The sequence below is a fragment of the Miscanthus floridulus genome, chromosome 1, assembly GCF_019320115.1.
Source record: "Miscanthus floridulus cultivar M001 chromosome 1, ASM1932011v1, whole genome shotgun sequence".
Lineage (NCBI taxonomy): Eukaryota > Viridiplantae > Streptophyta > Magnoliopsida > Poales > Poaceae > Miscanthus > Miscanthus floridulus.
In genome coordinates this window covers 55893901-55921544 of record NC_089580.1, presented here as the reverse complement: position 1 = coordinate 55921544, position 27644 = coordinate 55893901, and the positions used below count along the sequence as shown (strand labels likewise).

Genomic DNA, 27644 nt, shown 5'->3' with positions numbered 1-27644 from the left:
AAAAAAATATGCAAATATAGTCAGGAGCGGACACAGCGGTGGGGCGGGGGGGCTTAAGCCCTCCTACCTATATCGCAGCAGTGGAACCCCTATAAATTTTTAGGGCAATGTTCTATAGTGTAGGAGGGCTGAGACTTAAGATCGAACAGCAGTGTTGTTCAGCCCCCTGAAATATTTTCTGGGTCCGCCGCTGAATATAGTAGATTAAGCTAAAACGTATGTATTTTGGACGGAGAGAGTATTACGCAGTCATCGCACTAGCAAATAACCGGTGCATGTTGATACTGCTTGGCACTGGCAGCAGCCGGAACATGCAATTTTTGCTAAAGAAAAGAACAACTGAATGCGCAGAACAAAACACATTGCGTGCTGTAGCACAACATCAACAAACATTGCTATAGATACGATTAGGTCACTGCTATCTGCACACCGTCATGCATGCAGATGCAGGCTTGTTATTCCCACAGCCCACAGGAAGGACATTGCGTCCCCCGGCCGCCGCCGCCCGGTGGCGGTCGGCGAGCTAGCACCTGCAATGACATCCCTGCACTAGCGCGAGCCGCCCAGGGGACACGCACCGCCCGCCTCGCCGCCCTCCGTAGTGGCACATGTCCCGGCACGCGGCGTTCGCCGCGGCGACCGCCGGGTCGCACTGCTCCACGGGGATGGTCACCCCTGCACGGCACGCTCGACGGGTAGTCCGAGTCCACCCACGCCGCCCTCGCCGGAGGAGGAGGCGCCGCCGCGAGGAGGAGGACCGCTGCATGCAAAGCCAGCACGCGCGGATCAGATACTCGGATCGATCGGATGAGTGGGTGAGTGCATGCATGCATGCCGCGCCACGCGAGACGGCACTGGCGAGCTCTCGCACGACGGGCTTACCGGTGAGCGTGGCCACGAGGACGAAGTCGACGACGACGCGCGCCATGCGATCTCTGTTGATCCTCTGCTCCGGCGCGCTGGGAATCTGGGAGGCGAGGCGGCGACAACGATGTCGTCTGGCTGGGCGGCCCTGTGGCGTTCGGTCCGCCAAGGAGGATTGGAAAGCGGCGCGGCGAAGGCATGGTGGCATTGGTGGGGACCGGGGGTGGGGCAAGTACACGTGACACGACGTGGGGGTACTGTTCACTCGTATATAACATATACTAGTATGCATATACATACAAATATATATGATCCGACTGTCAACTAATAATTATATGTAGTAGTATCAATTAATTGGCTGGCTAATTAGGACGCGCGTATCACGGCAGGCCTTTTTTTTTGCAAGATATGAGTACGTATCACCACCGATTATTGACTGCTATAAGAATACACATACAGCTGATAAATGGCTGAATTTGTTATACTTATCAAATGTGAGCTACATCACGTTAATTAATAAGTTCCATTTCCGGTGTAATGCATGTACTACTCCCTCAGCCCCGGAGCGAGGGTTAAGATTTATTCTGAACTAGCAAATATGCTGGGAACCACCCGATACGTCTTGGAATTGTAATTGTACTTCGTACTATCGTTGCACGCAAGTTCTAATCTAACCCATATGAGCACGGATCATGAGTCGGGGTCACATATGGAATACATAGGGTGTAAGGGTATGGTAGGGTTATTATATCGGATTGGATTAGGTTTATTGACACGTGGAGGATGAACTCAAGCCCTAAGATTAGTTTCTAGAAGAGGCGGAAATTTCTTTCTCCCTCTTAGACATATATAGAGGGATTAGATTGGATGACAATTGATGGGCCGGCCAGTGAAAAACCCTGTAAATACACTACTCTGCGGACTGTCCGCAGCTCTGAGGTCAGCCCAGAATCTTGCACCTGTACAAGCGGCGAACCGTGGAATTTTGTCCGCATCCACATTCAGTAGTTATATTCAGAAGTCAGAACAGCCTAGCTGACACTCAGCTCCAGAGATGTACATTTGTGGTTGATGAGCAGAAGGTGCTGGGTGGGTGCTATTTATCCAGATGTAAAGCCAAAGCCTATCTCAAACAGCAGCTTGTTGCGCACCTCTTGCTTTTGCCTTTTTCTCGTCCGATAGAATACATTGTACTTGCTCCAGAACATAGTGTCCACCTCCACCCCCGGGTGTGTTTGGAGGTCCCTGATGCCGGCCACTTATACTCATTACCCCCTATTATAGGGACAACACACCAGTGCTGTGTCCTTGATCAGTTTGTTGTGTTTGCAAAGTGTGAATAAGACTATAGGACTGTTGCATTACCAGTACAGCGTAGGGTTTCAGCAGAAAGGGATGGACGATATTTTGTGGCGATGCTGCCTCTTTTTTCACTAGTGTAATTCTTGTTCTTTGTGATTTGTGAACTGTGATGATGTATGAGCTGTGTACTAATTTGTAAACATTGCCTGCCATACGAGTGTTTCTGAGATGTGGTATTATCTGCTGGGGAATAAGCAGCGTAGCTTCAGGGAGGCGCTCTCATCACTCGTTTCGTATGCACTAGGAACATGTTACCATGAGGCAAATTCTCGGTTGGGGTTGAGGAAGATTGCGGCAGATGTTCATGTACCTGCCCTGGCTGGCTCTGGTTGAGAAAGATTGCGGTAGCTGTTCATGTACCTGGCCTGCCTGGAGCCCTAGACCTTGCCTGGCCTGCCCTGATTTGGCTCTCTCAAGCATGCAAGGAAAAACTGGAGTGCACAAGGCGTCAAGGCCCAAGATAGGCAAGAAATTACAAACAAGCAGCATGCTTGATATGCTCGCTCGGTAAGGCTACACAGTGATAATGAGAGAACAGACATTCAGTAAGCACTCTCCAGACAGATGAGGACTTTGGCAACAGGTTGGTTGTGTAAAAGTGAGGGAACAAGATGACCCCTTGGGTCTCTCTTGGTTACGTGTATAGACACGGGAACAACCCCCGTGGTGGCAAGTCCATGATTCACGGAATTACAACAAATCTCAACCTATCAACTCTAACTACCATCTATGACCAAGTACATGGTTTACAATGGTTCATTGAACCTGGAACATGACTAAGTCTAACACCCCTCCTCAATCTCAGCCACTAACAAGGTTGAGATTGTCTCTAAAACTCTTCATCTTTGATACAACAAGTGGTTTTGTGAATCCATCGGCAAGTTGATCATTGGTATGAATATACCTGATATCAAGTAACTTTTGAGCCACTCGTTCTCGAACAAAATGGAAGTCTATCTCAATATGTTTTGTTCTCGTATGAAACACAGGATTAGCAGACAAGTACTGAGCACCAATATTGTCACACCATAATCTTGCAACCGGTTGATGAGGAACCTTAAGTTCACTAAGCATTTTTTGAATCCACATAAGTTCTGCCATTGCATTAGCCAAGGCTTTGTATTCTGCCTCAGTGCTCGACCTGTGAAACCGTGGGTTGCTTCTTGGCACTTCAGGAGATCAAATTCGGCCCTAAGAACACGGCGAATCCCCTCGTGGGTCTCCTGTCATCGACACATCCTGCCCAATCCGCATCAGAAAATGCACTTACTAACATAGAGTTTGACTTCCTAATTTTCAAGCCCAGATGCAAAGTCCCTTTGACATACCGAAGAATTCTTTTCACTGCTGACCAATGTAGTGTGGTAGGTGCATGCAAATATTGACATACCTTGTTCACAGCATAGGAAATGTCTGATCTTGTAAGTGTAAGATACTGCAAGGCTCCAACGAGACTTCTGTACCTCGTGGAATCATCAGATCCTAGACTTGTGCCCTCTGTTGCACTAAGCTTCTCCGAGACCGCAAGTGGTGTATCAACCGCCTTGCTCTTGTCCATTCTGGCCCGTTTCAAAACATCAGTGGCATACCGTGTTTGTGACATCACCAGCCCATCATCAAGTCTCTTCACCTCTATCCCAAGAAAGTAGTGTAGATTGCCAAGATCCTTCAAGGCAAAATCTTTTTCTAAATCTTTGAGAAGAGCATTGGTAGCTGCATCAGATGAACTTGCGACAATCATATCATCAACATAGATGAGCACAAAAATAGTGTAACCATTCTTGTTGTAGAAAAACAATGACGTGTCTCCTTTGGATGGAGTAAACTCAAGTTTAACAAGCTTGCTGCACAACCTTGCATACCAGGCCCTCGGCGCTTACTTTAACCCATATATTGCCTTGTCGAGCTTGCACACATATGTGGGATGTTGACTGTCCTTGTAGCCTGGAGGTTGATGCATAAACACTTCTTCTTCTAGGAGACCATGCAAAAATGCATTCTGAACATCAAGTTGACGAAGAGACCATCCCTTGGAAACAGCTAGAGACAACACAAGTCTGATGGTTGCAGCTTTCACTACTGGACTGAAGGTATCTTCATAATCAATGCCATAGTGTTGCTTGTACCCTTTGGCTACTAATCGGGCTTTGTACCGATCTATAGAGCCATCTGCCTTTCTCTTGATTTTGTACACCCATTTACACCCTATTATGTTCTTGCCTTTTGGTAAAGGTACCAAGTGCCAAGTCTTGTTACTCATCAGCGCAGAATATTCATTGTTCATGGCGGCAACCCACCTTTGATCACTGAGTGCCTCTTGCACGGTAGACGGCTCCTCCGTGTCTACACCAACCACACCAGCCATTCCCCAACGAACCGTGCCATCGGTATGTATTTTTGGTTTGGAGATACCTCGTTGAAGCCGTGTGGTAGGGCATTGAGGTTCTAGAGCTGGAGCAGAGACTGGATTTGCTTGCGGTGGAGAAACCACCACACCGGAGTCAACAGGCGCACCGCTCGTAGCAGATCCAAGCTGAAGATTGCGTGGGTCCACCACCCCCAGTAGCCGGATCTGGCTGTGAAGCCGCACCGGAGCCCGACATGGAGGAAGCAGCTGAGGGCGGTGTAGACGATCCCGAGCTGTTGATTGACTCTGCGTTCACATCCGACAGGAGCGGGGAGCCGATGGCAGGCAATGCCGATCCCGAGGATGCTGGCGTCGTAGGTTTCGGCAGAAGGCAAGGGCGGATCAATCTCGACACCCGCGCCATTTTCATCGTTTGGTACCGGGAGCATGAAGGATGGCCTGTTTAGGCCGATTTGAGCATCATTTTCGTCCAAATTTGAACCTGCAGAGTTGGGATCACCACTAGAACTTGGCATAGCATTAGTAGACGAGCAATCAACCGATGTTTGGTCATGAAGTGTTGCATCCCCAAAAGAAGAATCCAGATTTTTAAGGATGTCCAACAAGAGGGAGAGCTCCACACGAAGACGAGCCCCGGCATTTGGATGCATCTCAGAGAAAGGAAAAATGTGTTCATAAAAAACAACATCCCTGGAGATATAGACACGTCCTTCGGAGAGATCTAAGCATTTGAAACCCTTATGCAAGTTACTATAGCCAAGAAACACACAACGTTTAGATCTAAATTGAAGCTTTCTGGAGTTAAAGGGCCTAAGATTAGGCCAAACAGCACATCCAAAAGAGCGAAGGAAAGTGTAGTCTGGTGGAGAGCCATGAAGGCGTTCATAGGGTGTAGTGTTGTTGATAATTTTGGACGGCAGCCTATTGATCAGAAACACAGCGGTGAGGAAGGACTCGTCCCAATATTTTAGTGGCATAGATGCATGTGCTAAGAGGGAGAGCCCGACTTCGACAATGTGTCGATGTTTGCGCTCTGCAGCACCATTTTGCTGATGAGAGTGAGGACATGAAACACGATGGGAGATCCCAAGACGCTTGAAAAAGGTATTTAGTGTTTGATACTCCCCACCCCAATCAGATTGTACATCAATAATTGTGCGATCAAATTGTCGTTCAACCACACTTTGGAAGTCTTTAAAACACTGAAAAACTTCAGATTTATATCGCAAAAGATAAATCCAAGTAAACTTGGTGAAATCATCTATGAAACTGACATAGTAATTATGCCGGCCAACAGAGGTAGGCGCCGGTCCCCAAACATCAGAAAACACAAGTTCAAATGGACTCGAGGAAACACTAGATGACTTGGGATAGGGCAATTGGTGACTTTTCCCTTTTTGACAAGCATCACACACTACATTATGACTAGAATGTTTGACAAAAGGTAAATTGTGGCGGCTAAGAATCTGCTCGACAACATGCGATGAGGCATGACCTAGCCTATGATGCCACAAGGATGCAGTAGGTTTGAAAGCACCAAGGACTTCTTTATTCTGGATGGTCTTCAAAGGATAGAGGCTGCCCTCACATGGACCTCTGAGAAGTGTTTTCCTCGTGTCCTGTTCCTTAATAGCAAAGTGATCGGGGTGAAACTCAAGAAAGGCATTGTTATCTCGTGCAAGACGATTAACAGAAAGTAAATTTTTGCTAGAGTGAGGAACATGAAGAATGTGATTCAGATTTAAATTGTGTGTGGGGGTTTGCAAAACACTATGACCAACATGATTGATTGCCATACCTGAACCATTGGCAGCATGGACTTGATCATTGCCGTAGTACCGGTCCCTCACGGTGAGCTTCTTGAGTTCACCAGTGATATGGTCCATGGTGCTGGAGTCCACGTACCAATTGGTGTCCACACCATAGGACGAAGTAGTTGCTGAAGAGACGCTCTTCTGGGGGGGACCCGTGACCGAGGCATCAAACCGCTTGAAACAGCGATCCGCTCCATGGCCCTCAATGCCACAGATTTGACAGAACACACCATGAAGAAAGTTGCGGCCACGTTCGCCGCGTCCACGGCCGCCATTGCGACCACGTCCATATCCGCCCCGGCCGCCACCGCCGCGGCGACCTCCACCACGGTTGTTGTTGGAGGAAGGACCGCCACCACGGCCGCCCTTCGCGGCGATGTTGGCAGAGGAGTGCGAGCCACCATCGCGGATCTCCCGGCGTTGTTCATGGCTCACGAGTTGAGCCTGCAGCTCCTGAAGAGTTATGGGTTCAGCACGATTGGACACGCCAGTTACAACCGAGTCGAAGCCCTCCCCAAGCCCCATGAGGATGTAGGAGGCGACTTCATCGTCGTCGAGCTTCTTGCCTGCTGACGCCATCTCGTCAGCGAGGCCCTTCATCTTGGTGAAGAACTCTGCCACCATGGACGAGCCCTTCTGTGCGGTGGAGAGGGCCATCCTGGTGGACATGATGCGTGCGCGAGACTGGGACGCTTGCAGATTCTGGATCGCGGCCCAGAGCTCCGCCGCAGTGGTCTTGTCGGCCACCTAGGAGAAGACATCCTTGGACAAGGAGGAGAAGAGGTAGCTGCGGACTTGGCTGTCCTTAGCGAACCACTTCTCGTGATCCGGATTGGGTACCGGTGCAGCCTTCTTGCCGGCGGCGGTGCTGCCGGCGTCGTCAGCCAGGAATTCTGACGGGGGTTGGGAGGTGGGTTTGGTGAAGGACCAAAGCTGGGCGCCCTGGAGGGTGGCTACAACCTGGGCTTTCCACATCGTGTAGTTCCCCCGGGTTAACTTCTCCATCACCGAAGGAAGAAAACCAAAGGAGAAAGCGGCGGCGGCGTCAGACGGTGTCGCCATGGATCGATCTACTCCGCGAGGAGGTTGGAGGCGTCTGATACCATGTAAAAGTGAGGGAACAAGATGACCCCTTGGGTCTCTCTTGGTTACGTGTTATAGACACGGGAACAGCCCCCGTGGTGGCAAGTCCATGATTCACGGAATTACAACAAATCTCAACCTATCAACTCTAACTACCATCTATGACCAAGTACATGGTTTACAATGGTTCATTGAACCTGGAACATGACTAAGTCTAACAGGTTGGACACTGAGCAAGGCGGCCGTTGTCAACTCAGACCTATCTAGTACTGCTCGGCGTGATGGAGGCGCGGGTTAGTGCCTCTATTTCCTTGGGACTGTTGCTGTGTGAAACAGTGTTCGCTGAGTGGCACTTCATGTAATATATAAGCTTATTCGCCTTGATATACTTCATTCTGAATGACAAACGTTTCGTCTTTTTTCGATACATAATTTTTGTCATACACTTAGCAACTCATGCTGGGAAGGACCGAGAGTTATCTTTTTCCATGGGTGTTGGTACATTTATATAGGGAGGAGAACTCTCTATCTCAGCGTCAACTAGTGATATGATACTAATTAATGTTGCATGTTTCATCTCCAATCAAGGGCTTTCAAGCCATCCCTTATTAAAAGCCCATTAGTACTATACTATGGATTATGTTTTAGCCCACTTCTGTAACGGCCAAATTTTTTTTTGAGGTGTTCATAGGTTCATAGGGGGTGTGTACGCTCAGAGCGTATGTGTCTGGTCTAAAAAAAATGCAAATAGAGTAGATTAAGCTAAAACGTATGTATTTTGGACGGAGAGAGTATTACGCAGTCATCGCACTAGCAAATAACCGGTGCATGTTGATAATGTTGCACTGCATAGCAATTTTGCTTGGCAACTGACGCTGTTAGTTCCATCCCAATTTCAAAAGTGCACGACCTTAACATGAATTTGCAGCCCGTGCATGAGCTTATGTAATGAAAAAAAAACTAATGCACAGTTCGGTGGAAATCGAGCGAACGTTTTGAGAATTACAATGAACACTAATTGCAAATAAAACGCGTGTTACGGTAGCCCCAAATTCCAATTTCTAAACTAAAACCGCGCAGAACAAAACATTGCGGCGTAGCACATCAAACCGAGCTATAGATACGATTAGGTCACTGCTATCTGCACACACGTCATGCATGCAGATGCAGGCTTGTTATTCCCACAGCCCACAGGAAGGACATTGCGTCCCCCGGCCGCCGCCGCCCGGTGGCGGGCGGTCGGTCGGCGAGCTAGCACCTGCAATGACATCCCTGCACTAGTGCGAGCCGCCCAGGGGACACGCACCGCCCGCCTCGCCGCCCTCCGTAGTGGCACATGTCCCGGCACGCGGCGTTCGCCGCGGCGACCGCCGGGTCGCACTGCTCCACGGGGATGGTCACCCCGCACGGCACGCTCGACGGGTAGTCCGAGTCCACCCACGCCGCCCTCGCCAGAGGAGGAGGCGCCGCGAGGAGGAGGACCGCTGCATGCAAAGCCAGCACGCGCGGATCAGATACTCGGATCGATAGGATGAGTGAGTGAGTGCATGCATGCAGCGGCGGATCCAAGGGGGGGGGGGGGGGGGCTGGGGGCTCCAGCCCCCCTAATGACTTGATTTCAAGCATAACCACTGTAGCAAAAGCTTGATTTCACCATTAAATCTTCATGCAAATTAACATATCCATTGTTTTAGCCCCCCTTATTCCACATCGTGCATCCGCCACTGCATGCACGCATGCCGCGCCACGCGAGACGGCACTGGCGAGCTCTCGCACGACGGGCTTACCGGTGAGCGTGGCCACGAGGACGAAGTTGAGGACGCGCGCCATGCGATCTCTGTTGATACTCTGCTCCGGCGCGCTGGGACTTGGGAATTGGGATGCGAGCGGGCGACAACGATGTCGTCTGACTGGGCGGCCCTGTGGCGTTAGGTGCGAACTACGAATATAGGGGGGGTGGTCACGGCCTCAGCGGGTACCCGGTACCGCCGCCAAGCAGGATTGGAAAGCGGCGCGGCGAAGGCATGGTGGTTGGTGGGGACTGGGGGTGGGGCAAGTACACGTGACACGACGTGGGGGTACTGTTCACCTCGTACATAACATATACTAGTATGCATATACATACAAATATATATGATCCGACTGTCAACTAATAATTATATGTAGTAGTATCAATTAATTGGCTGGCTAATTAGGACGCGCGTATCACGGCAGGCCTTTTTTTTTTCAAGATATGAGTACGTATCACCACCGATTATTGACTGCTATAAGAATACACATACAGCTGATAAATGGCTGAATTTATTGTACTTATCAAATGTGAGCTACATCACGTTAATTAATAAGTTCCATGTCCGGTGTAATGCATGTACTACTCCCTCAGCCCCGGAGCACAGGGTATGGAAGGTTCAAGATTTATTCTGAACTAGTAAATATGCTGGGAACCACCCGATACGTCTTGGAATTGTAATTGTACTTTGTACTGTCGTTGGACGCAAGTTCTAAAATACTCATACGACGGATCATGAGTCAGGGTCACATATGGAACACGTAGGGTGTAAGGGCATGGTAGGGTTATTATATCGGATTGGATTAGGTTTATTGACACGTGGAGAATGAACTCAAGCCCTGAGATTAGTTTCTAGAAGCGGCGGAAATTTCTTTCTCCCTCTTAGACATATATAGAGGGATTAGATTGGATGACAAATTGCTTAAGGTATCAGTCATGGTTTGTTTATTAGGCAAGAATAAAAGTTTGAAGATCCACAATACTATATTTAATAGTTATTATTTATTTTCTATTTATAAGAAAACAAGAAGCAAAAAAGTGAAATGGAAAAAGGTCATTGAACCATAAGTAAATAGATATAAATTATTTAAGATTTTAGTCACTTATTATTTATTCTTTCTATTTATAAGAGTAAGAAAAAACATAAACGAAAAGAAAAAACACAAAAGGGCACATAACCATAGCTATATAGATATAGATTTGATTAGATGATAAATATTTAAGATTTCAGTCACGGATTATTTATTAGATTAGAGAAGGATAAATAGTTCATAGACCCATAATACTATATTTGTTATTTATTATTTTATTTATAAGAAAATGGAAAAAGAGAAAAAAAGTCACGTACACAAAGCGAATGTGGGGTTTCCATTAACGGACAAAAAACCGGAAAAACAAAAAAGGAAACGGAAAAAGACACGGAAATGTCTCCCACGTATAAAACTAACGGTTCCGTCTGGAGCAAAAATGGAACCGGAACTTTTGCGGAGCAGATGGTGAGATCGAGCCACTTTAGGATTATTAGGTTGGGCGAAAAAATATTAGTGCCAAAAATTTTGTCCCTTTAGTATTAAGGTATAGATATAAATATAGATATAGATATAGATATAGATATAGATATAGATATAGATATAGAATAGATATAGAGGTATAGATATAGGTTATAAAGTACAATCCAATCCATGTGTGATAGCCTTTTAAACCCCATCCATGCATACATGTCTTTTAAATATGATCTTGCCTAAAATGACTCAATGGAATTGGTAACCAAAATTAATGACATGCATATAATCTTTTTGAAATTACTGTGTCTTATTAGGAAATTATAAGCAAGTTAATCTTTGAGGGATGGTGTTAAATCTGTGATCTTTATGTATAAGAGGTTGCCATATATGTTGCCTCTCTCTATAGTAGTACTAGTATGTATATCAAGTGTATAAATATTTGTCTCCAGACTATAGGTATCGGGCTGGGTCATACGGGCGCATTCAGAACTTCAGAGAGCTCGATCGGGGTCCATCCCGCTGATGCTGTTTGGAGGAAGAAGCTACCTGTCACAAGATTTTGACGTGCCAAGAACATCGCACCGATGAAAGTGTTACTTCCTCTCCTTAGAAGGATGCCATTATGGGAACTCTGCAAGTCAAATTATTCTAAGTTTGATTAAATTTATAGCAAATAATATTAATATTTATGTCTCCAAATAAATTTATTATAAAAATATATTCTATAACCAATTTAATGATACTTATTTTGTATCATGAATATTAGTATTTTTAATATAAATTTAGTCAAAAGTTTAAATTGCTTGACTTTTTAAAAAACAAGAATTGTATTTTTTTTGAACGGATGGAGTACTTAAAAACATCAACTCGATTGATCGCAATAAGCTTAACGTACTACTACGCCTCAGCCCTCAACAAGCATCACCTTTTTTTAATAAAAAATAAAAACCAAGAGGCAGACAGGCAAGCGAGCGAGCGAAAAAGCATCTGACGATTCTCTGTTTCTCTGTACAATCTCTCTCTGAAAACTCGCTTGCAGCAGGCTGTGAACACCAACTAAAGGCAGAATAAGAACAAACAGAACTTACAAAAGAAAGTGATACCCAGCGTAACCGGCTCCGTCACCTACCATACCATATACGACTAGTCGGCTAGTGTATATAAAAAAGCGCACCACCAAGTTCCCTCTGCCGCTGGCCGCTGCATGATCATGCCAAGTGCCAACACAACGTCTCAATCGGGGGCATTTACATATTTACTATTATTACGGATGACATCTTATACTGTGTCACTGACACATGAGTCACTAACATGATACTTTATATACCACTCATATCATAATGATGGTAAACATATAAAAAAATCCCTCGATCGGCCAGCTAGCCTAGCACTTGGAGTGGCATCCCTGGCCCCTAGACCCCGCCCCCCCCCCCCCCCTTCTGTTTGCTTCTCTTGTAATCCGTACTTTTCAGCTTGTTTTTTTTAGCCAGAATAGTATTTCTCTCTCACAATAAATCAGTTAGAACACTATGTCGACTTGTTTTTTCAGCAAAGCGAACGGAGTTTTAACATTTTTAAACTATTTTTAAAACTGACACTGTTTTTTCTTTCTTCAAAACTAACACTTTTGGACGCGCCAACTGACATAGCGCGACCAAACCACTCTACCGCGTCATGCATTGCGGCACGGCCAGGCTGCCACCGTGGCAGCGACCGGTGACGTGGCTCAGCTCTGCCGCGCCACAGATCACGGCGCGACACCGACGTGATATCGCGCACGGCGCGGCAGGCCCCAGTAAAGGCCCACGACGTGACTCTCTCTTCCCTTTCTCTGTCTCTCTCACTCGGCCCTAGTAAAGGCACGTCCGCCGCCACCACCCTCCCCGCCACGCCACGCCACTACCACGCCCGCGACTACCGCCGCCGCGCCACGCACGCCGCCGCCCGCCGCAGCGCCACGCACGGCCACCGCCCCACGCACGCCGCCGCGCCACTACCGTGCCACACACGCCCACCGCCCACCACCACCCTCACTGCCGCGTCGTCGCCCTCACTTCCTCGCTGCCGCTGTACACCGCTCCCCACTGTCGCGCGCCCCTCCATCTATCTCGCGTCCACCCGTCGCCGTCGAGGCCAACGCCCACGCCTCCCCCCCCCCCCGCGGCACCCGCCTCCCGGCGTGGTCTAGCACGCCGCCCCCATGAGAACAAGCGCACGCTGTTGCCGCGAGGATGAGCGCAACCGCCGTGAGGACGAGAGCACGCTGCTCCCAGTAGGACGAGCGCTGCCGCCGCGAGGACGAGCGTACGCTGCTGCCGCGAGGACGAGCGCCGCCGCCGCGAGGATGAGAGCACGCTGCTGCCGTGAGGTACTCCCCTTGTGTATTTGTTGATTGAATCAAAATTGTTGTAACTTAGGGTTAAGATGCAAATTTAGTTTGAATGATTAGTTAGTATAGTAAGTTAGTACAATAAGTAAAGTTAGTATAGTTAGTAAAGTATAGTTAGTATAGTTAGTAAAATTAGTTAGTTTAGTTAGTATAGTAAGTTAGTAAAGTTAGAATAGGTATTAATATTACTATGGATAGTACGTACGACAATTTCAACGTCTTGATGAAGTTTCTTCAAATGCTTTTATAGATGGATTGTTGTGTTAAGAGATTTTTACGGAGGAAGTGTTAGGAGAGAAGATGGCATGTTTGAGGATATGAAAGAAGAATTGGAATGGTTTGATAAACCTCCTAGTTTCAATGACCTTTGTGTCCGTTTGAATGCAAAGGTTGGCGGTGATTTAACACTGAAGGGGAGGTTTGATACTAGGAAGACTAGGGCACACTCTGTCCTGATGCCCTTGCGTGACCCTGCTCACTGGTCCCGCTACAATATGGTGCTCCAAGGTTCCAATGTGCCCATGGCTGAGGTGGTGGTGGAGAATGGGTATGGGATGCAGGGTGTCCTGGACGGACCGTCCATTGACAGTGTTGGAGGCAATGAGCAAGAATTGGGGGTCAAAGGGGAAGCAACTCAGGGTAACATGGATTTGGACAGTCAGTTGACGCATGAGCAGTTTCATTCAAATCAAGTAGGTTGTATAAGCAATGACTTCGATGTGAACAAGTTTGAACTGGAAGAGGAGCAGGAGGAGGACAGGATCGGTGATGTAGTTAGCAGTGATTCAGACGATTCAGATGATGACCAGGGAGGTAGACATGCTATGCCCACACCGGTTGATGCCATGCCAGTACTTGTTCATGGTATGCCATTATCAGTACCAACTGAGGTTTTGCATGCTATCCAGGCTCAGGGTAGACTAGTCACAGATTTACCAGCAAATGATACCCCTATGATTCATGGGGCAGAATTAGCGAAGCATAGCAGTATGTTCCACCACCACCTTACACAGCGACTAAGCTTGAGCAACTATGGTCGATGAACGTACCTTTTAGGGGCGTTTTCGAACTATAGGAATGTCAGCATGATGGATATGGTAGTTTGTGACACCGGTCTCTAGATGTGTAGGAAATCATTATATGACCATGAGAAAGAAATCCTTAGTAAGGGGATGATATTCAATACAATGTCAGAGATGAAGCTCTTCCTTCAGGACTATGCTGTGTATCACCATAGGTCGTACAACTGTCACTCATTCAGACCAGGAGTTGAGGTACCATGTGATATGCAAAAATAGTTGTATGTGGAGGTTAAATACACGAAAGAGACAGAGTGATGGCAAGTGAAGGATAAGTAAAGTGGTCGAACCCCACACTTGCCTAACAAATAGGGGAAGGAAAATCATCAGCAGCTCACTGCGCGTTACCTTGCCCGTCGTACATTGGGGCTCGTTGATGACAATAATGACATTTCGGTGTCTTCGTTACAATAGTCCATATCTAGATTCAGTTAAGTATGATGTGAAGTACGAAAAGGCTTGGCGTGCTAAGCAAATTGCCCAAACGATTCGTTGGGGTAGTTGGGAGGAAGCGTACAACAGGGTGCCCCGCATCTTATGTGCAATGCATTACTACAACTCTAGCTTGAAATGGTTTGTGGACACTGGAGGGATGTATTTTCAGAACCTATTGTGGAATGTCCTCTATCATGTGTTCTGGTCATTCGCACAAACAGAACATGCATTCCAGTTTTGTTGGCCAATCGTACTTGTTGATGGCACTTTCCTGACAGAAAAGTACTGGGGCACCTTGGTGATGGTGGCTGTTATTGATCCTAAGGACCAGATAGTACCTATGGCTTTTGCTTTGGCAGAGGGAGAGAACAATGAATCATGGTCATGGTTCATGCAGCTTCTATGTGTACAAGTGCTTGGCCCATCTCGCACTATATGTTTGATCTTTGACCGTCACCTAGGGCTTCTTAATGCTGCAGCTGAGCAAATAGATGGGTTCCCGCCTCTAGTGCATAGATGGTGCATGAGACACTTTGTCGCTAATTTCTAGCTGACATCAGAGGAAGAAGGAAGTATGTGACAAGGTAAAGGCTCTATGTTGTGTATGTACAGAGCACCAGTTCAAGGAGACAAAGAGAGAACTAGACAAGATGCTAAATGAAGCGTGAAAGGCCTGGTTAGAGGCATAGATAGAACAGAAGGCTAAGTGGGTGTTAGCATATGATGAGGGGGTTTCAAGTATGACATCATGACCACTAATTCCCCGGAGTCTTTCAACCAGTGTATTCACCGGAGTTCGATCATTGCCTATGTCTAGAATTGTTGAGTTCTCCTTTTATAAGTGCAACAAATATTTTGTCAAGAGATGGGAACTTGCACAGAGGAATATAGCTGAGTAGGGGCGTTTTGGAAAGGTTGGAGCAGAACATTTGAAAGAGGCTGAGGAATTGGCCAAGCAGCACACCGTCGAGCCGTATGGACCCCACCACCATATCTTTAGTGTACGGGGCAAGGGTGGCACAAGCTTGGGTGGCGAACGTTATGGTGGACGAAACTACTGAGTTGATCTTAAAAAAGTAGAGTGCAGTTGCAACATCCCTCAGATCATGCATGCCCCTTGCTCTCATATGATCACGGCCTGCAGGGTTCGTGGTTATAACTATGAGGATCTGCCATATATGTCACCCTTGTATATCTGTTCAAACACCGTTAGTATTTGGGAGAGGAGCTTCGAGCCATACCTTGACCTGACACAGTGGCCACCTTATCATGGTTATGACTACGTGCCGCATCCAGATCTAATGAAGGCAGGCAAGGGTAGGAGGAAGAAGAAGCGACTCAAGGGGGACATGGACGCTATGAGAGGGTACGACAAAGACATGTACTGAGGGGGAGACTTCAACGAGACCCATGGCAGGAATCTTTGCTTCATTTGCAAAGAACCTAGTCACGAGGCTAGCAGGCATAGAAGACAAGGGCAACAGGTGCATATAGCGTACATTTTATTACATTAATGTTAATTGTTTGCTATGTTATTTAAAACTACTATGTTAGTACATTGGAACCTTGGAGCTATGTTTATTATGATATATGTTTATTCTCTAATTTTACATAATAGTTTATTCCTTTTACATTTACTTTGTTTTTATGCACTAATGTTCCATCATATTATAGTACTCTTAATGTTTGTTCTAACATATCCATTTGAAATTTGAACCATGATGGGGGATCATCATCCGTAGTACCCCATTCTTGAGGTGCACTATGACAAGGACCACCGAGCCATGCACCTGTTGGAGCTTCAGGAGGACTTGGTACCTCTTAGACTACGCACGCACTAGTTGCACCGCTAGGATGAGCGATATCGACTGTACATACAGCGTGCCGGCTTCCTTGAGATCGTTCGGGTCTTCCACACTGGGCTACCGATCCTCGACCCTGCACTTCTCACTGCTGTTGTCGATAGGTATGATTTGATACACGTTTATGACAGTACAAAGCATTGATTTGTCTCATTGTTTGAATTAAAAAACTTCTTGTATTGAATTAAAAACCAACAGGTGGAGGCCAGAGACCCACACCTTCCACCTTCCATGCGGTGAGATGACTATCATGATGCAGGACATGAAGATGATTCTGTGTCTGTGGTTGGGGGGGTCTTCTAGTGACTCGGGATCCTTGATAACGATCACTGGATGGACTTGGTGGAGCTGTTCTATGGCAGAAGACCACCCGAGGACGAGGATGCTAAGAGAGCAAAGTAAGAATTTCTACGTTCCAAATATTTACTATTTTGACACCAGCACATATTCTGCAAATTATTTTTCTATTTAGATGGAGGGTGTAGTACATAACTTTTATGATGCGTATTGTCTTTGTCTAATTTAATGTTTTTTTGTTCCCTCAGCTCTCATGTAACATCCGATGTTAAATGTTTGCAAAATATTTCAGGAAAACATCCGGTGTCAGTTCGGTCTAGATAACAGAAAACTTCGGGGCGCCGCTGCACCAAAATGCTCCAGAGCAGGAGATCAAGAGGTATGCTAGGGTGTGGCTGTGGCACTTCTTAGGCGCCTTCCTATTCCCCAACGCTTTGGGTAACACCATCAGCTGGGCCTTCCTCAACATACTAAGCCAGTCATACACGAGGGGAGACTAAGTGGAAAGGGGACCCTAGGGAAAAACATATATTGGTACGTAGGACAATTATTTTAATAAAGCACACTACACAGTTCTGCAAAACTCCTCCTTGGTGGATCCGTATATCGAGACACATAAAGGTTGCTCCAATCCGAGTTTCCAGGGAAGTTTGAAGCTTGGATTACGCGTCAACACTGGAAACTTTCAGCGACTGGTTGCGAAAAGAATGTCAGGGTGATGAGAGTATTGATGAGCAACTGTATTTTTTTGTATTTTTTTGCTAATATTTTATATTTTTTTGTATTTTTTTTATATTTCATCTCTACCAGGTCTCAGAATTCTTTTTGTATTTTTTGCTAATATTTTATTTACTAGGCAATTAACAACTCTCTGCATATTTATATAAAATAAATAATAAAAAGGAAAAACTTCTACAAACTGGCGGGAAGCCAAACTATAGCCCACCTTTACTCCCGGGTGGACCAACCACCCGGGACTAAAGGTCAGACCTTTAGTCCCGGTTCTAACCATCACCCGGGACTAAAGAGCCTTTAGTCCCGTTCTAACCATCACCCGAGACTACTAAAGATGGGCTGCATTTTCGTGGGCCGCCAAAATCCCCTTTACTCCCGGGCCGTGGCTACACCCGGGACTAAAGGTCAGACCTTTAGTCCTGGTTCTAACCATCACCCGGGACTAAAGAACCTTTAGTCCTGGTTCTTACAATCACCCGGGACTACAGGTCCCCCTTTATAAACCATGCCCTTCTCCCTTAGTTCTCTTCCTCTCTGTCTCCGACGCCTTCTTCTCCAACCGGATCCAGTAGCCGCCAAGCCTTCTTCTCCGTCGCCTCATCTTCTCCAACCAGATCCACAGCGCCGCCGCCCCCACCGGCCCCACATGCACGCGCGCTTCTTCTTTGGCCAGCCAGCGCACGCCTCGTGTCGTCCTCGTCCCCGGCCCACCTCGCCCCCAAGCGGTTCAAGGTTCTTCGAGGTGTCTATCTCCTCCAATTCATCCCCTTCTTCATTCATCCTCCTCTCCGTGCTATGTTTGAACTTTGAAGACATCGTTCTTGTGTTAGATCCATGAGACGCAGTCTTCTCCAAGATCCACAGCAGGCCACAACATCTGTATTACGGCACGTCTTCTTCAGGTTTGGCCCGGTCTCCCTCTTCCTCTGCACTCTCTTGCTGCTCAATGAATGTATCAGTGCCATTGATCAGTGCCATTGCTCAATGAATGGCCAACTCGTTGATCAGTGTTGTTGCTGAATGAATGTATCGCTTCGATTTGGTGCTAGCTAGTAGCCTTTGCAATTGGTGCATACTTCTGTTTATATGTTAGGCTCCTTGGTGCTAGAATTTGGGCGACTGAGGCCATGAATCATACTGATATTTATGCTTGTGTCTGGCCCTATGTAATATGTATTTGCATGTGCATGTCGATGATCAAATTAAATGGCAAAGATGTGTACCACTGTTATTACCGGTCAATCACCCATGCCACTTGAGGTTGAGGGTAACAATTTAGCTAGTCTGCTACTTTTGCATGGCGATATTTGATTTCACCTAACCATACTTACTGCTCTTAAGAGGCAAAGCTCGGCAAAGCTCGAATGGATGGGCTTTCCTGCAGCCATATGTACCATCGGCCTGTAATGAAATAGATCATTACTGTTTTTTTAGTAAAGTCTAAGTCTCTAACATGTTTTTTGGCTGCAGGAGCTGGACCTCGCGTTTGATACCTTGGATGTGAGCCACCGCTGCCACCATATATAATCCGTTTATGATGGATTAATTGCTCCAACCTTTTGTAATTGGATGGATACGTGTGCCGAGCCCTCATGCCGGCAATCTTGTAATGCGATTTTGCGCTGAGCCATCGAGCTCAGTGGAGCACGGGCACGGCACGGTGTCTCGTTGTTTCCTCCTTTTTGCGCGGTAGCTTATGATGACGCCGGCCTCTAGATCCGAGACGTTCAATGACGTCCATGATGTTGTAGTAGCAAGTCACGTAGTTCTCGTACTCGGGCGGGCATACCTCCGCCTCCTTGGCGCGGACTAGTTAGAAAATTGTAGAAAATCCATACTAGTTGAACTTGCGGACCGTGTTCATCTTGGCTAGCATGTTCTCTATCGAGCGGTAACAGACGTCAAGGAGGAGCTTTGATTCTACGAGGGAGAGCGGCAACAGTCATGGAAGACCGTGTTCCCTTCCTCATAGAATCGGAGCTCTTCCGTGGCCAAGTACGGTGCCGTCCGGTGGAGAAATGCCTGCCGAGATGATCACGTAAGCAAGGTCAACTAGTACGAAAGCTTACGTGATCTTAGAAGATGTGTGAGGTCATGAGAGCATGTGTTTTTTTCTCAATTTTGTTGAGCAGGTCACTTAGAATTAATTTTTCCATGAAACGCCCGTGAGCTCGCCGATGTCGAGCAGGTCACTTAGAATTAATTTTTCCATGAAATGAAATACTTAGAAATCATGCTTTTTATTTTTTAGAATTAATTTTTCCATGAAATGAAAAACTTAGAAAATAGTTAGAAAATTATAGAAAATCCATACTAGTTGATCACGTAGGCGGACCGTGTTCATCTCGGCAAGCATGTTCTCTGCCAAGTGGTAACGGACATCAAGGAGGAGCTTTGATTCTACGAGGGAGAGCGGCAACGGTCGTGGAAGACCGTGTTCCCTTCCTCATAGAATCAGAGCTCTTCTGTGGCCAAGTACGGTGCCATCCGGTGGAGAAATGCTCACCGAGATGATCACGTAAGCAAGGTCAACTAGTACGGATGGTTATTTATTTAAACATGTTTTTGAGCTAGAATTTGATGGATATTTGATAGATATAGTTTTTATTTTTTATAGATATATCTAGTGGTGTAAAAGCTAGATGGCTGCCCCGAGAGACAACATGGATGAAGAAATGATGGATATTATCAACACCGGCACTCAATTGGCCGATGGTGACCAGCAGGATGTAGATGACGGGAGTCAATACATGGCTCTTGAAGATAACCAAGAAAATATTGTGCAAGAAAACACTGGCGAGGTATATATATTTATATATATATTTGAATATTATATATATATATATATTTGAATATCTATCATCTATTATGTGTACACATGATATTTATTTATTCTTTTTTGTACGTAGCCCTCTGGATCGACGACCACAACAGCGAAAAGCAAAAATATTCGAGGCCCAAAAAAGCCATTGGAGGGGCGCTACATAATATCGGAATTCAATATCGAGACAGGCGAACCACTTGGTCCACATGTAAGGAAATTTGTCAACACTGTGGGTGCCTTGTAAGGGACAGACTTCCGATCAGTGCCCGTGAATGGAAGCAAAAGATCAACGAGACTCATGTTAGTTTTGTCTCTGATCTTGATAAGAATTTAATTTGGGATGATATCCTTCAACATTTCACGTTGCAAGAGGATGATTATGATGCTATCAACGATGATGAATTGAAGGAACTAGTTCGAAAGTGGGCTATGAAGAAGATGGCCACACAATTTCAGACTTGGAAGAAATCCCCATACATGAAATACGTCAAGAAGAACCTAACGCCCAATTTCAATACTAGTGGCCCTCTCGCAAAGTTGAGGCCCTACTGGAATGATTTTGTATAGTACAAGACATCGGAAGAGGGTGAGGAACGGGTGAGAAGGAACCAAGAGAATGCCCGACAGAAGGTATACCACCATGGCATGTGATCAGGTGGCTATGCGACTACCATTCCTAAGTGGGAAAAATGGAAGCGGACATTCTTGCCAAGGGTATCACACCAGAATCACTCAATTGGCCCAAACGCGTGAAGAATTGTTTTTTCGCTCATGGGGGAAGACTGGACCTAGAGACCAGGAAGTTGGTTCATGGCCCAAAACTCGAAAGAGCAACACAAAGATTTTCTTATGCTCTACAAGCTAAAGCTATTGGTGCGTTCAGGCCCAATAGAGAGAAGGATGAACTGACGTATGCCATCGGGACTGCTGAACACAGTGGTCGAACGAGAGGTTTAGGACAGAACATTTCTTGGGAGCATGATTTCCCTAACGACAGAGATACCTACAGAAGCCGGCAGAGAAGGAAGGATGAGGAAGCAGCGCGGATCAGCAGGTTGGAGGAATATGTTCGTGAGTCACGGGAGGCGTTGCTTCAAGCACAGGAGCGCGAAAAAGACATGCAAGCTAGAATGCAGGACGAAATCATAAAGCAAGTGCAAATAGCAATGAGTGCTCAAAGATAAGCATTAGATCTAGGAATCAACATTAATATTAGCCCCCCTGATCAGTTGAAAAGCAGTTGCGCTTCGACGGAGTTGCCAAATCAAGATGACACAATGCTACGTTTTCCCATGAATGACATCACTGCACCGTTTACATCATGTGAGCTACATATTCCAAAAGGGAATGCCACAATTATGGTGGCTCTCGGTGTTTTTTCTCCTCTAGATCCTACCAAGACACCAAGAATCCATGGGGCTATAATATCACCTGGATATGTTAGCGTCTCAGTGGATAGAGTTAACAAAGGTTTTAGTGATCTGGCTCTTGACATTCCAGGAGGTAATGGGAAGAAGACTCTAGGAGAAACAGAGAAGACATTCATACTATGGCGCAAGCGCTACATCATTATTCCTAGGGTCTCTAGTCCACCGCCGCTTCCTCAACTGCCAGACAATAGGCGCAGACAAAAGTGAACGAAACAATTTTTTCACTAATTTTCTATTGACATGCAAGATTAATAATAACAATTTCTTATACCTAATTATTTTTTTTGTACTCACACAGCAGGGCCTCCGCCAACCTAAGTCCAATTATTCAATCTCCAGATCATCATAGTGCTTCGGGCAATGATTATGCAACGCCGCCACCGCCGCCACCTCCAAGGAGGTCTCCAACGCCTCCAAGGAGGTCTCCAACGGCTGCCCCTGCCTCCCTTCATGACCAAGAAGCAGCCAGCTCCTAAGAGGTCCGCCCCACAAACGAAGCCGTTGGCCCACCAGCCGGCAAAGAAGAAAGCCTCCTCTAATCCAGTTATTCCCCAAAAACTGGCTTACGAAAAAAGTGAAAAGGAATTAAATGCTGCAGTACAAAAAGATGTGAGCAGTTTCTTAAAAAAAGTAAGAAAGCAATGAGAAGCGAGGGAGAACCCGGAGAAACCGTACTTTTACCTACCTCCAGATCTTCTAAGAAAGAAGGTGGACCAGAAAAAGCGGGAATCTCAAAAGACCCTGCCAAAATAGGACTACGACCGCTCTCTCACTAAGTCATTTGAGGCGAAGCAGAAAAAGACTAGAGCAGGGAAAGGTGTTGCACAACTCGGACAATAATCGCAACAATCAGTCCCCCCTCTTGTCATTCGTAATGAATATGGTTCAAACTTAGACGTACTGGACGTCGATTTTGAGGACCTAGCTCGGTTTTATGAGGATACCGGTTTGGACCTTGCCCAAGTGCTCGCTGAAGGACCATCTGCTCCGAAATTGGATCCTTGGAAGAAATTTAAACATGAAAAGAGTCTATACAACCCTGAGGCTTTAGGTGAACTGGGTACGCAAATGTACCTGCTAAACAAGTGGTACATGGCAGCGTGTGAACGGGGAGAGACCTTTGTTTCTGTCAGAGTTAGAAACCAACATTACTTCTGTGGCGATGACGTTATATATGTCGAGTTTTCAGAATTACACCAACTATGCCACCTGGACTCTCTCGACAAAAGTCTCATTAGCTGCTATTGTCTGTAAGTGTGATTATTTTCTACTATTAAAGTGTGTATATATAAATCTATATGTATATATATAAATTATATATCCTCACACTATATTTTTATATATGCAGATATGAGATGACAGAACTCAGAAAGAGAAAGGATAATGATGTTGGTTTCATTGATCCAAATGTCGTATTCAAGCACCCTAATCCCCCGCCTCAATGGAAAGCTGAACTCGAGAAAAATCTCATGAGGTTCTTAGTGAACCAACAAAACAAGGACATACTCTTCCCCTACAACTTCAAGTGAGTGTTAAATAATTAATGTCGATCATATGGATATTTGTTTAGTTATTTGCTTACTAGCTAAGCTATCTCTCATATATATATATATATGTTGACTCTAGTTAATGTCGATCATATTTGTGTATAAAAACATATGCAACAATCACTGGATATTGATGTTCATCGATATGTGCAATGGTCGGTTGAGCATCTTAGACTCATTAAGAAAAGAGCAAACAGAGTACCAAGACATGATAGATATTATCCAAGGGTAATTTGGTCTCTCTAGCAACTATATATACCCCGATCTCTTAACTGCAACAATTATTAAAGGCCAAATTAATTTTTTATTTTATTGGGCGTAGTGTTTGGAAAAGTTTCATTGAGGAACACCACATGAAACATTGCAAAGCGCCACTGGATGTAATCGCACACAAAGTAAGTACTAGCTATATATATATATATATATATATATATATATATATATATATATATATATATATATATATATATATATATATATATATATATATATATAATTCAATTAACACCATGCATGCTTTCAATTCACCGGATCTTTTTTCTCGTAAAAGTGGGTTCTGAGGCAAGAACAGGGAACAACTACTGCGGATACCATGTTTGCGAGTTCATCATGGCGTACTAAAAAAGAACTCCTGAAGAGAACCTCAAAGTACGTTATATAAATATATTCATATATTCATAATTTCTTTTATTGCTCATATATATAAGTAATCACGTGACCAACACAGATTTATATATATTAATACTTTTCCTTTAACTTTTATTGAAGACTCTATGGTTGAAGGAAAAAGTCATACGGCGTGACCAACTGAAAGCAATTCAAGAGACCATAGTACAATTTCTTAATGACCAGGTCCTAAACCCCGCCGACGAGTTCTACAATGACGTGAACAAAACATGGAAGCCAAACCAGATGGAGTGAATTTGTTATGCTAAGAATATGATAGAATATACAATGCAAGCTTTATTTGTAATATATATATACATATTATATGTACATAAAATAACGTATAATATATATATATGCATGTAATATATACGTTAGTTTCATACTTTAGTTTGTACAAAATGTTCAAACATTATAAACGTGTAGAATACGTATATTATTAGCAGCGTAGAATGCGTATTCGAAAACCTATTCGAAAACCAAAACAAATCATCAATTGAAAATAGAAACAAAAAAATGAAAAAAAGAAAACCTTTAGTCCCGGTTGGTAATACCAACCGAGACTAAAGGGCCGGCCCACGTGGCCAGGCCAGGAGGCCTCTTTAGTCCCTGACGCGAAACCGAGACTAAAGGTGGGGCCCTTTAGTCCAGGATTCGTGCTCCCGGTTCCAAAACCGAGACTAAAGGGGGTTGAGAACTGGGAGTACAACCTGTTTCTCTACTAGTGCTTATTCGCCTTGATATACTTCATTCTGAATGATAAACGTTTCGTCTTTTTTCGATACATATTTTTTGTCATACACTTAGCAACTCATGCTGGGAAGGACCGAGAGTTATCTTTTTCCATGGGTGTTGGTACATTTATAATGGGAGGAGAACTCTCTATCTTAACATCAACTAGTGATATGATACTAATTAATGTTGCATGTTTCATCTTCCATCATGAGCTTTAAAGCGGCCCCTTATTAAAAGCTCATTAGTACTATACTAATGGATTATGTTTTAGCCCACTTCTGTAATGGTCAATTTTTTTGTGAGGTGTTCATAGGTTCATAGAGGGTGTGTACACTTAGAGCGTATGTGTCTGGTCTAAAAAAATATGCAAATATAGTCAGGAGCGGACACAGCGGTGGGGCGGGGGGCTTAAGCCCCCCTACCTATATCGCAGCAGTGGAACCCCTATAAATTTTTAGGCAAAGTTCTATAATGTAGGAGGGCTGAGACTTAAGATCGAACAGCAGTGTTGTTCAGCCCCTGAAATATTTTCTGGGTCCGCCGCTGAATATAGTAGATTAAGCTAAAACGTATGTATTTTGGACGGAGAGAGTATTACGCAGTCATCGCACTAGCAAATAACCGGTGCATGTTGATACTGCTTGGCACTGGCAGCAGCCGGAACATGCAATTTTTGCTAAAGAAAAGAACAACTGAATGCGCAGAACAAAACACATTGCGTGCTGTAGCACAACATCAACAAACATTGCTATAGATACGATTAGGTCACTGCTATCTGCACACCGTCATGCATGCAGATGCAAGCTTGTTATTCCCACAGCCCACAGGAAGGACATTGCGTCCCCCGGCCGCCGCCGCCCGGTGGCGGTCGGCGAGCTAGCACCTGCAATGACATCCCTGCACTAGCGCGAGCCGCCCAGGGGACACGCACCGCCCGCCTCGCCGCCCTCCGTAGTGGCACATGTCCCGGCACGCGGCGTTCGCCGCGGCGACCGCCGGGTCGCACTGCTCCACGGGGATGGTCACCCCGCACGGCACGCTCGACGGGTAGTCCGAGTCCACCCACGCCGCCCTCGCCGGAGGAGGAGGCGCCGCCGCGAGGAGGAGGACCGCTGCATGCAAAGCCAGCACGCGCGGATCAGATACTCGGATCGATCGGATGAGTGGGTGAGTGCATGCATGCATGCCGCGCCACGCGAGACGGCACTGGCGAGCTCTCGCACGACGGGCTTACCGGTGAGCGTGGCCACGAGGACGAAGTCGACGACGACGCGCGCCATGCGATCTCTGTTGATCCTCTGCTCCGGCGCGCTGGGAATCTGGGAGGCGAGGCGGCGACAACGATGTCGTCTGGCTGGGCGGCCCTGTGGCGTTCGGTCCGCCAAGGAGGATTGGAAAGCGGCGCGGCGAAGGCATGGTGGCATTGGTGGGGACCGGGGGTGGGGCAAGTACACGTGACACGACGTGGGGGTACTGTTCACTCGTATATAACATATACTAGTATGCATATACATACAAATATATATGATCCGACTGTCAACTAATAATTATATGTAGTAGTATCAATTAATTGGCTGGCTAATTAGGACGCGCGTATCACGGCAGGCCTTTTTTTTTGCAAGATATGAGTACGTATCACCACCGATTATTGACTGCTATAAGAATACACATACAGCTGATAAATGGCTGAATTTGTTATACTTATCAAATGTGAGCTACATCACGTTAATTAATAAGTTCCATTTCCGGTGTAATGCATGTACTACTCCCTCAGCCCCGGAGCGAGGGTTAAGATTTATTCTGAACTAGCAAATATGCTGGGAACCACCCGATACGTCTTGGAATTGTAATTGTACTTCGTACTATCGTTGCACGCAAGTTCTAATCTAACCCATATGAGCACGGATCATGAGTCGGGGTCACATATGGAATACATAGGGTGTAAGGGTATGGTAGGGTTATTATATCGGATTGGATTAGGTTTATTGACACGTGGAGGATGAACTCAAGCCCTAAGATTAGTTTCTAGAAGCGGCGGAAATTTCTTTCTCCCTCTTAGACATATATAGAGGGATTAGATTGGATGACAATTGATGGGCCGGCCAGTGAAAAACCCTGTAAATACACTACTCTGCGGACTGTCCGCAGCTCTGAGGTCAGCCCAGAATCTTGCACCTGTACAAGCGGCGAACCGTGGAATTTTGTCCGCATCCACATTCAGTAGTTATATTCAGAAGTCAGAACAGCCTAGCTGACACTCAGCTCCAGAGATGTACATTTGTGGTTGATGAGCAGAAGGTGCTGGGTGGGTGCTATTTATCCAGATGTAAAGCCAAAGCCTATCTCAAACAGCAGCTTGTTGCGCACCTCTTGCTTTTGCCTTTTTCTCGTCCGATAGAATACATTGTACTTGCTCCAGAACATAGTGTCCACCTCCACCCCCGGGTGTGTTTGGAGGTCCCTGATGCCGGCCACTTATACTCATTACCCCCTATTATAGGGACAACACACCAGTGCTGTGTCCTTGATCAGTTTGTTGTGTTTGCAAAGTGTGAATAAGACTATAGGACTGTTGCATTACCAGTACAGCGTAGGGTTTCAGCAGAAAGGGATGGACGATATTTTGTGGCGATGCTGCCTCTTTTTTCACTAGTGTAATTCTTGTTCTTTGTGATTTGTGAACTGTGATGATGTATGAGCTGTGTACTAATTTGTAAACATTGCCTGCCATACGAGTGTTTCTGAGATGTGGTGTTATCTGCTGGGGAATAAGCAGCGTAGCTTCAGGGAGGCGCTCTCATCACTCGTTTCGTATGCACTAGGAACATGTTACCATGAGGCAAATTTTCGGTTGGGGTTG

General features: G+C 45.8%; 2 protein-coding genes and 1 pseudogene across 2 annotated transcripts; all 3 read right to left on the bottom strand.

The window, feature by feature from the left end:
* Window positions 1–375: 375 nt before the first annotated feature.
* On the bottom strand, window positions 376–1064 carry LOC136484397 (uncharacterized; annotated as a pseudogene).
* A 7583-nt stretch (window positions 1065–8647) lies between these two features.
* Window positions 8648–9400, bottom strand: LOC136484387 (uncharacterized). The gene is made up of 2 exons (XM_066481614.1): window positions 9279–9400; window positions 8648–8975 (listed from the first exon to the last, which is right to left on the bottom strand). Exons 1-2 carry the CDS (start codon window positions 9319–9321, stop codon window positions 8743–8745), a joined length of 276 nt encoding a protein of 91 aa, XP_066337711.1. The 5' UTR covers window positions 9322–9400; the 3' UTR covers window positions 8648–8742.
* Window positions 9401–25481: 16081 nt separating this feature from the next.
* On the bottom strand, window positions 25482–26201 carry LOC136484375 (uncharacterized). The gene is made up of 2 exons (XM_066481612.1): window positions 26019–26201; window positions 25482–25896 (listed from the first exon to the last, which is right to left on the bottom strand). Exons 1-2 carry the CDS (start codon window positions 26062–26064, stop codon window positions 25661–25663), a joined length of 282 nt encoding a protein of 93 aa, XP_066337709.1. The 5' UTR covers window positions 26065–26201; the 3' UTR covers window positions 25482–25660.
* Between the last annotated feature and the right edge of the window lie 1443 nt (window positions 26202–27644).

Bases quoted from the DNA above. Each gene is read 5' to 3' on its own strand.
- LOC136484387 (XM_066481614.1), bottom strand. From the start codon at position 9,321: ATGGCGCGCGTCCTCAACTTCGTCCTCGTGGCCACGCTCACCG. The intron at 8,976-9,278 runs GTAAGCCCGTCG...CTTTGCATGCAG, and splicing joins CCTCGTGGCCACGCTCACCG to CGGTCCTCCTCCTCGCGGCG.
- LOC136484375 (XM_066481612.1), bottom strand. From the start codon at position 26,064: ATGGCGCGCGTCGTCGTCGACTTCGTCCTCGTGGCCACGCTCACCG. The intron at 25,897-26,018 runs GTAAGCCCGTCG...CTTTGCATGCAG, and splicing joins CCTCGTGGCCACGCTCACCG to CGGTCCTCCTCCTCGCGGCG.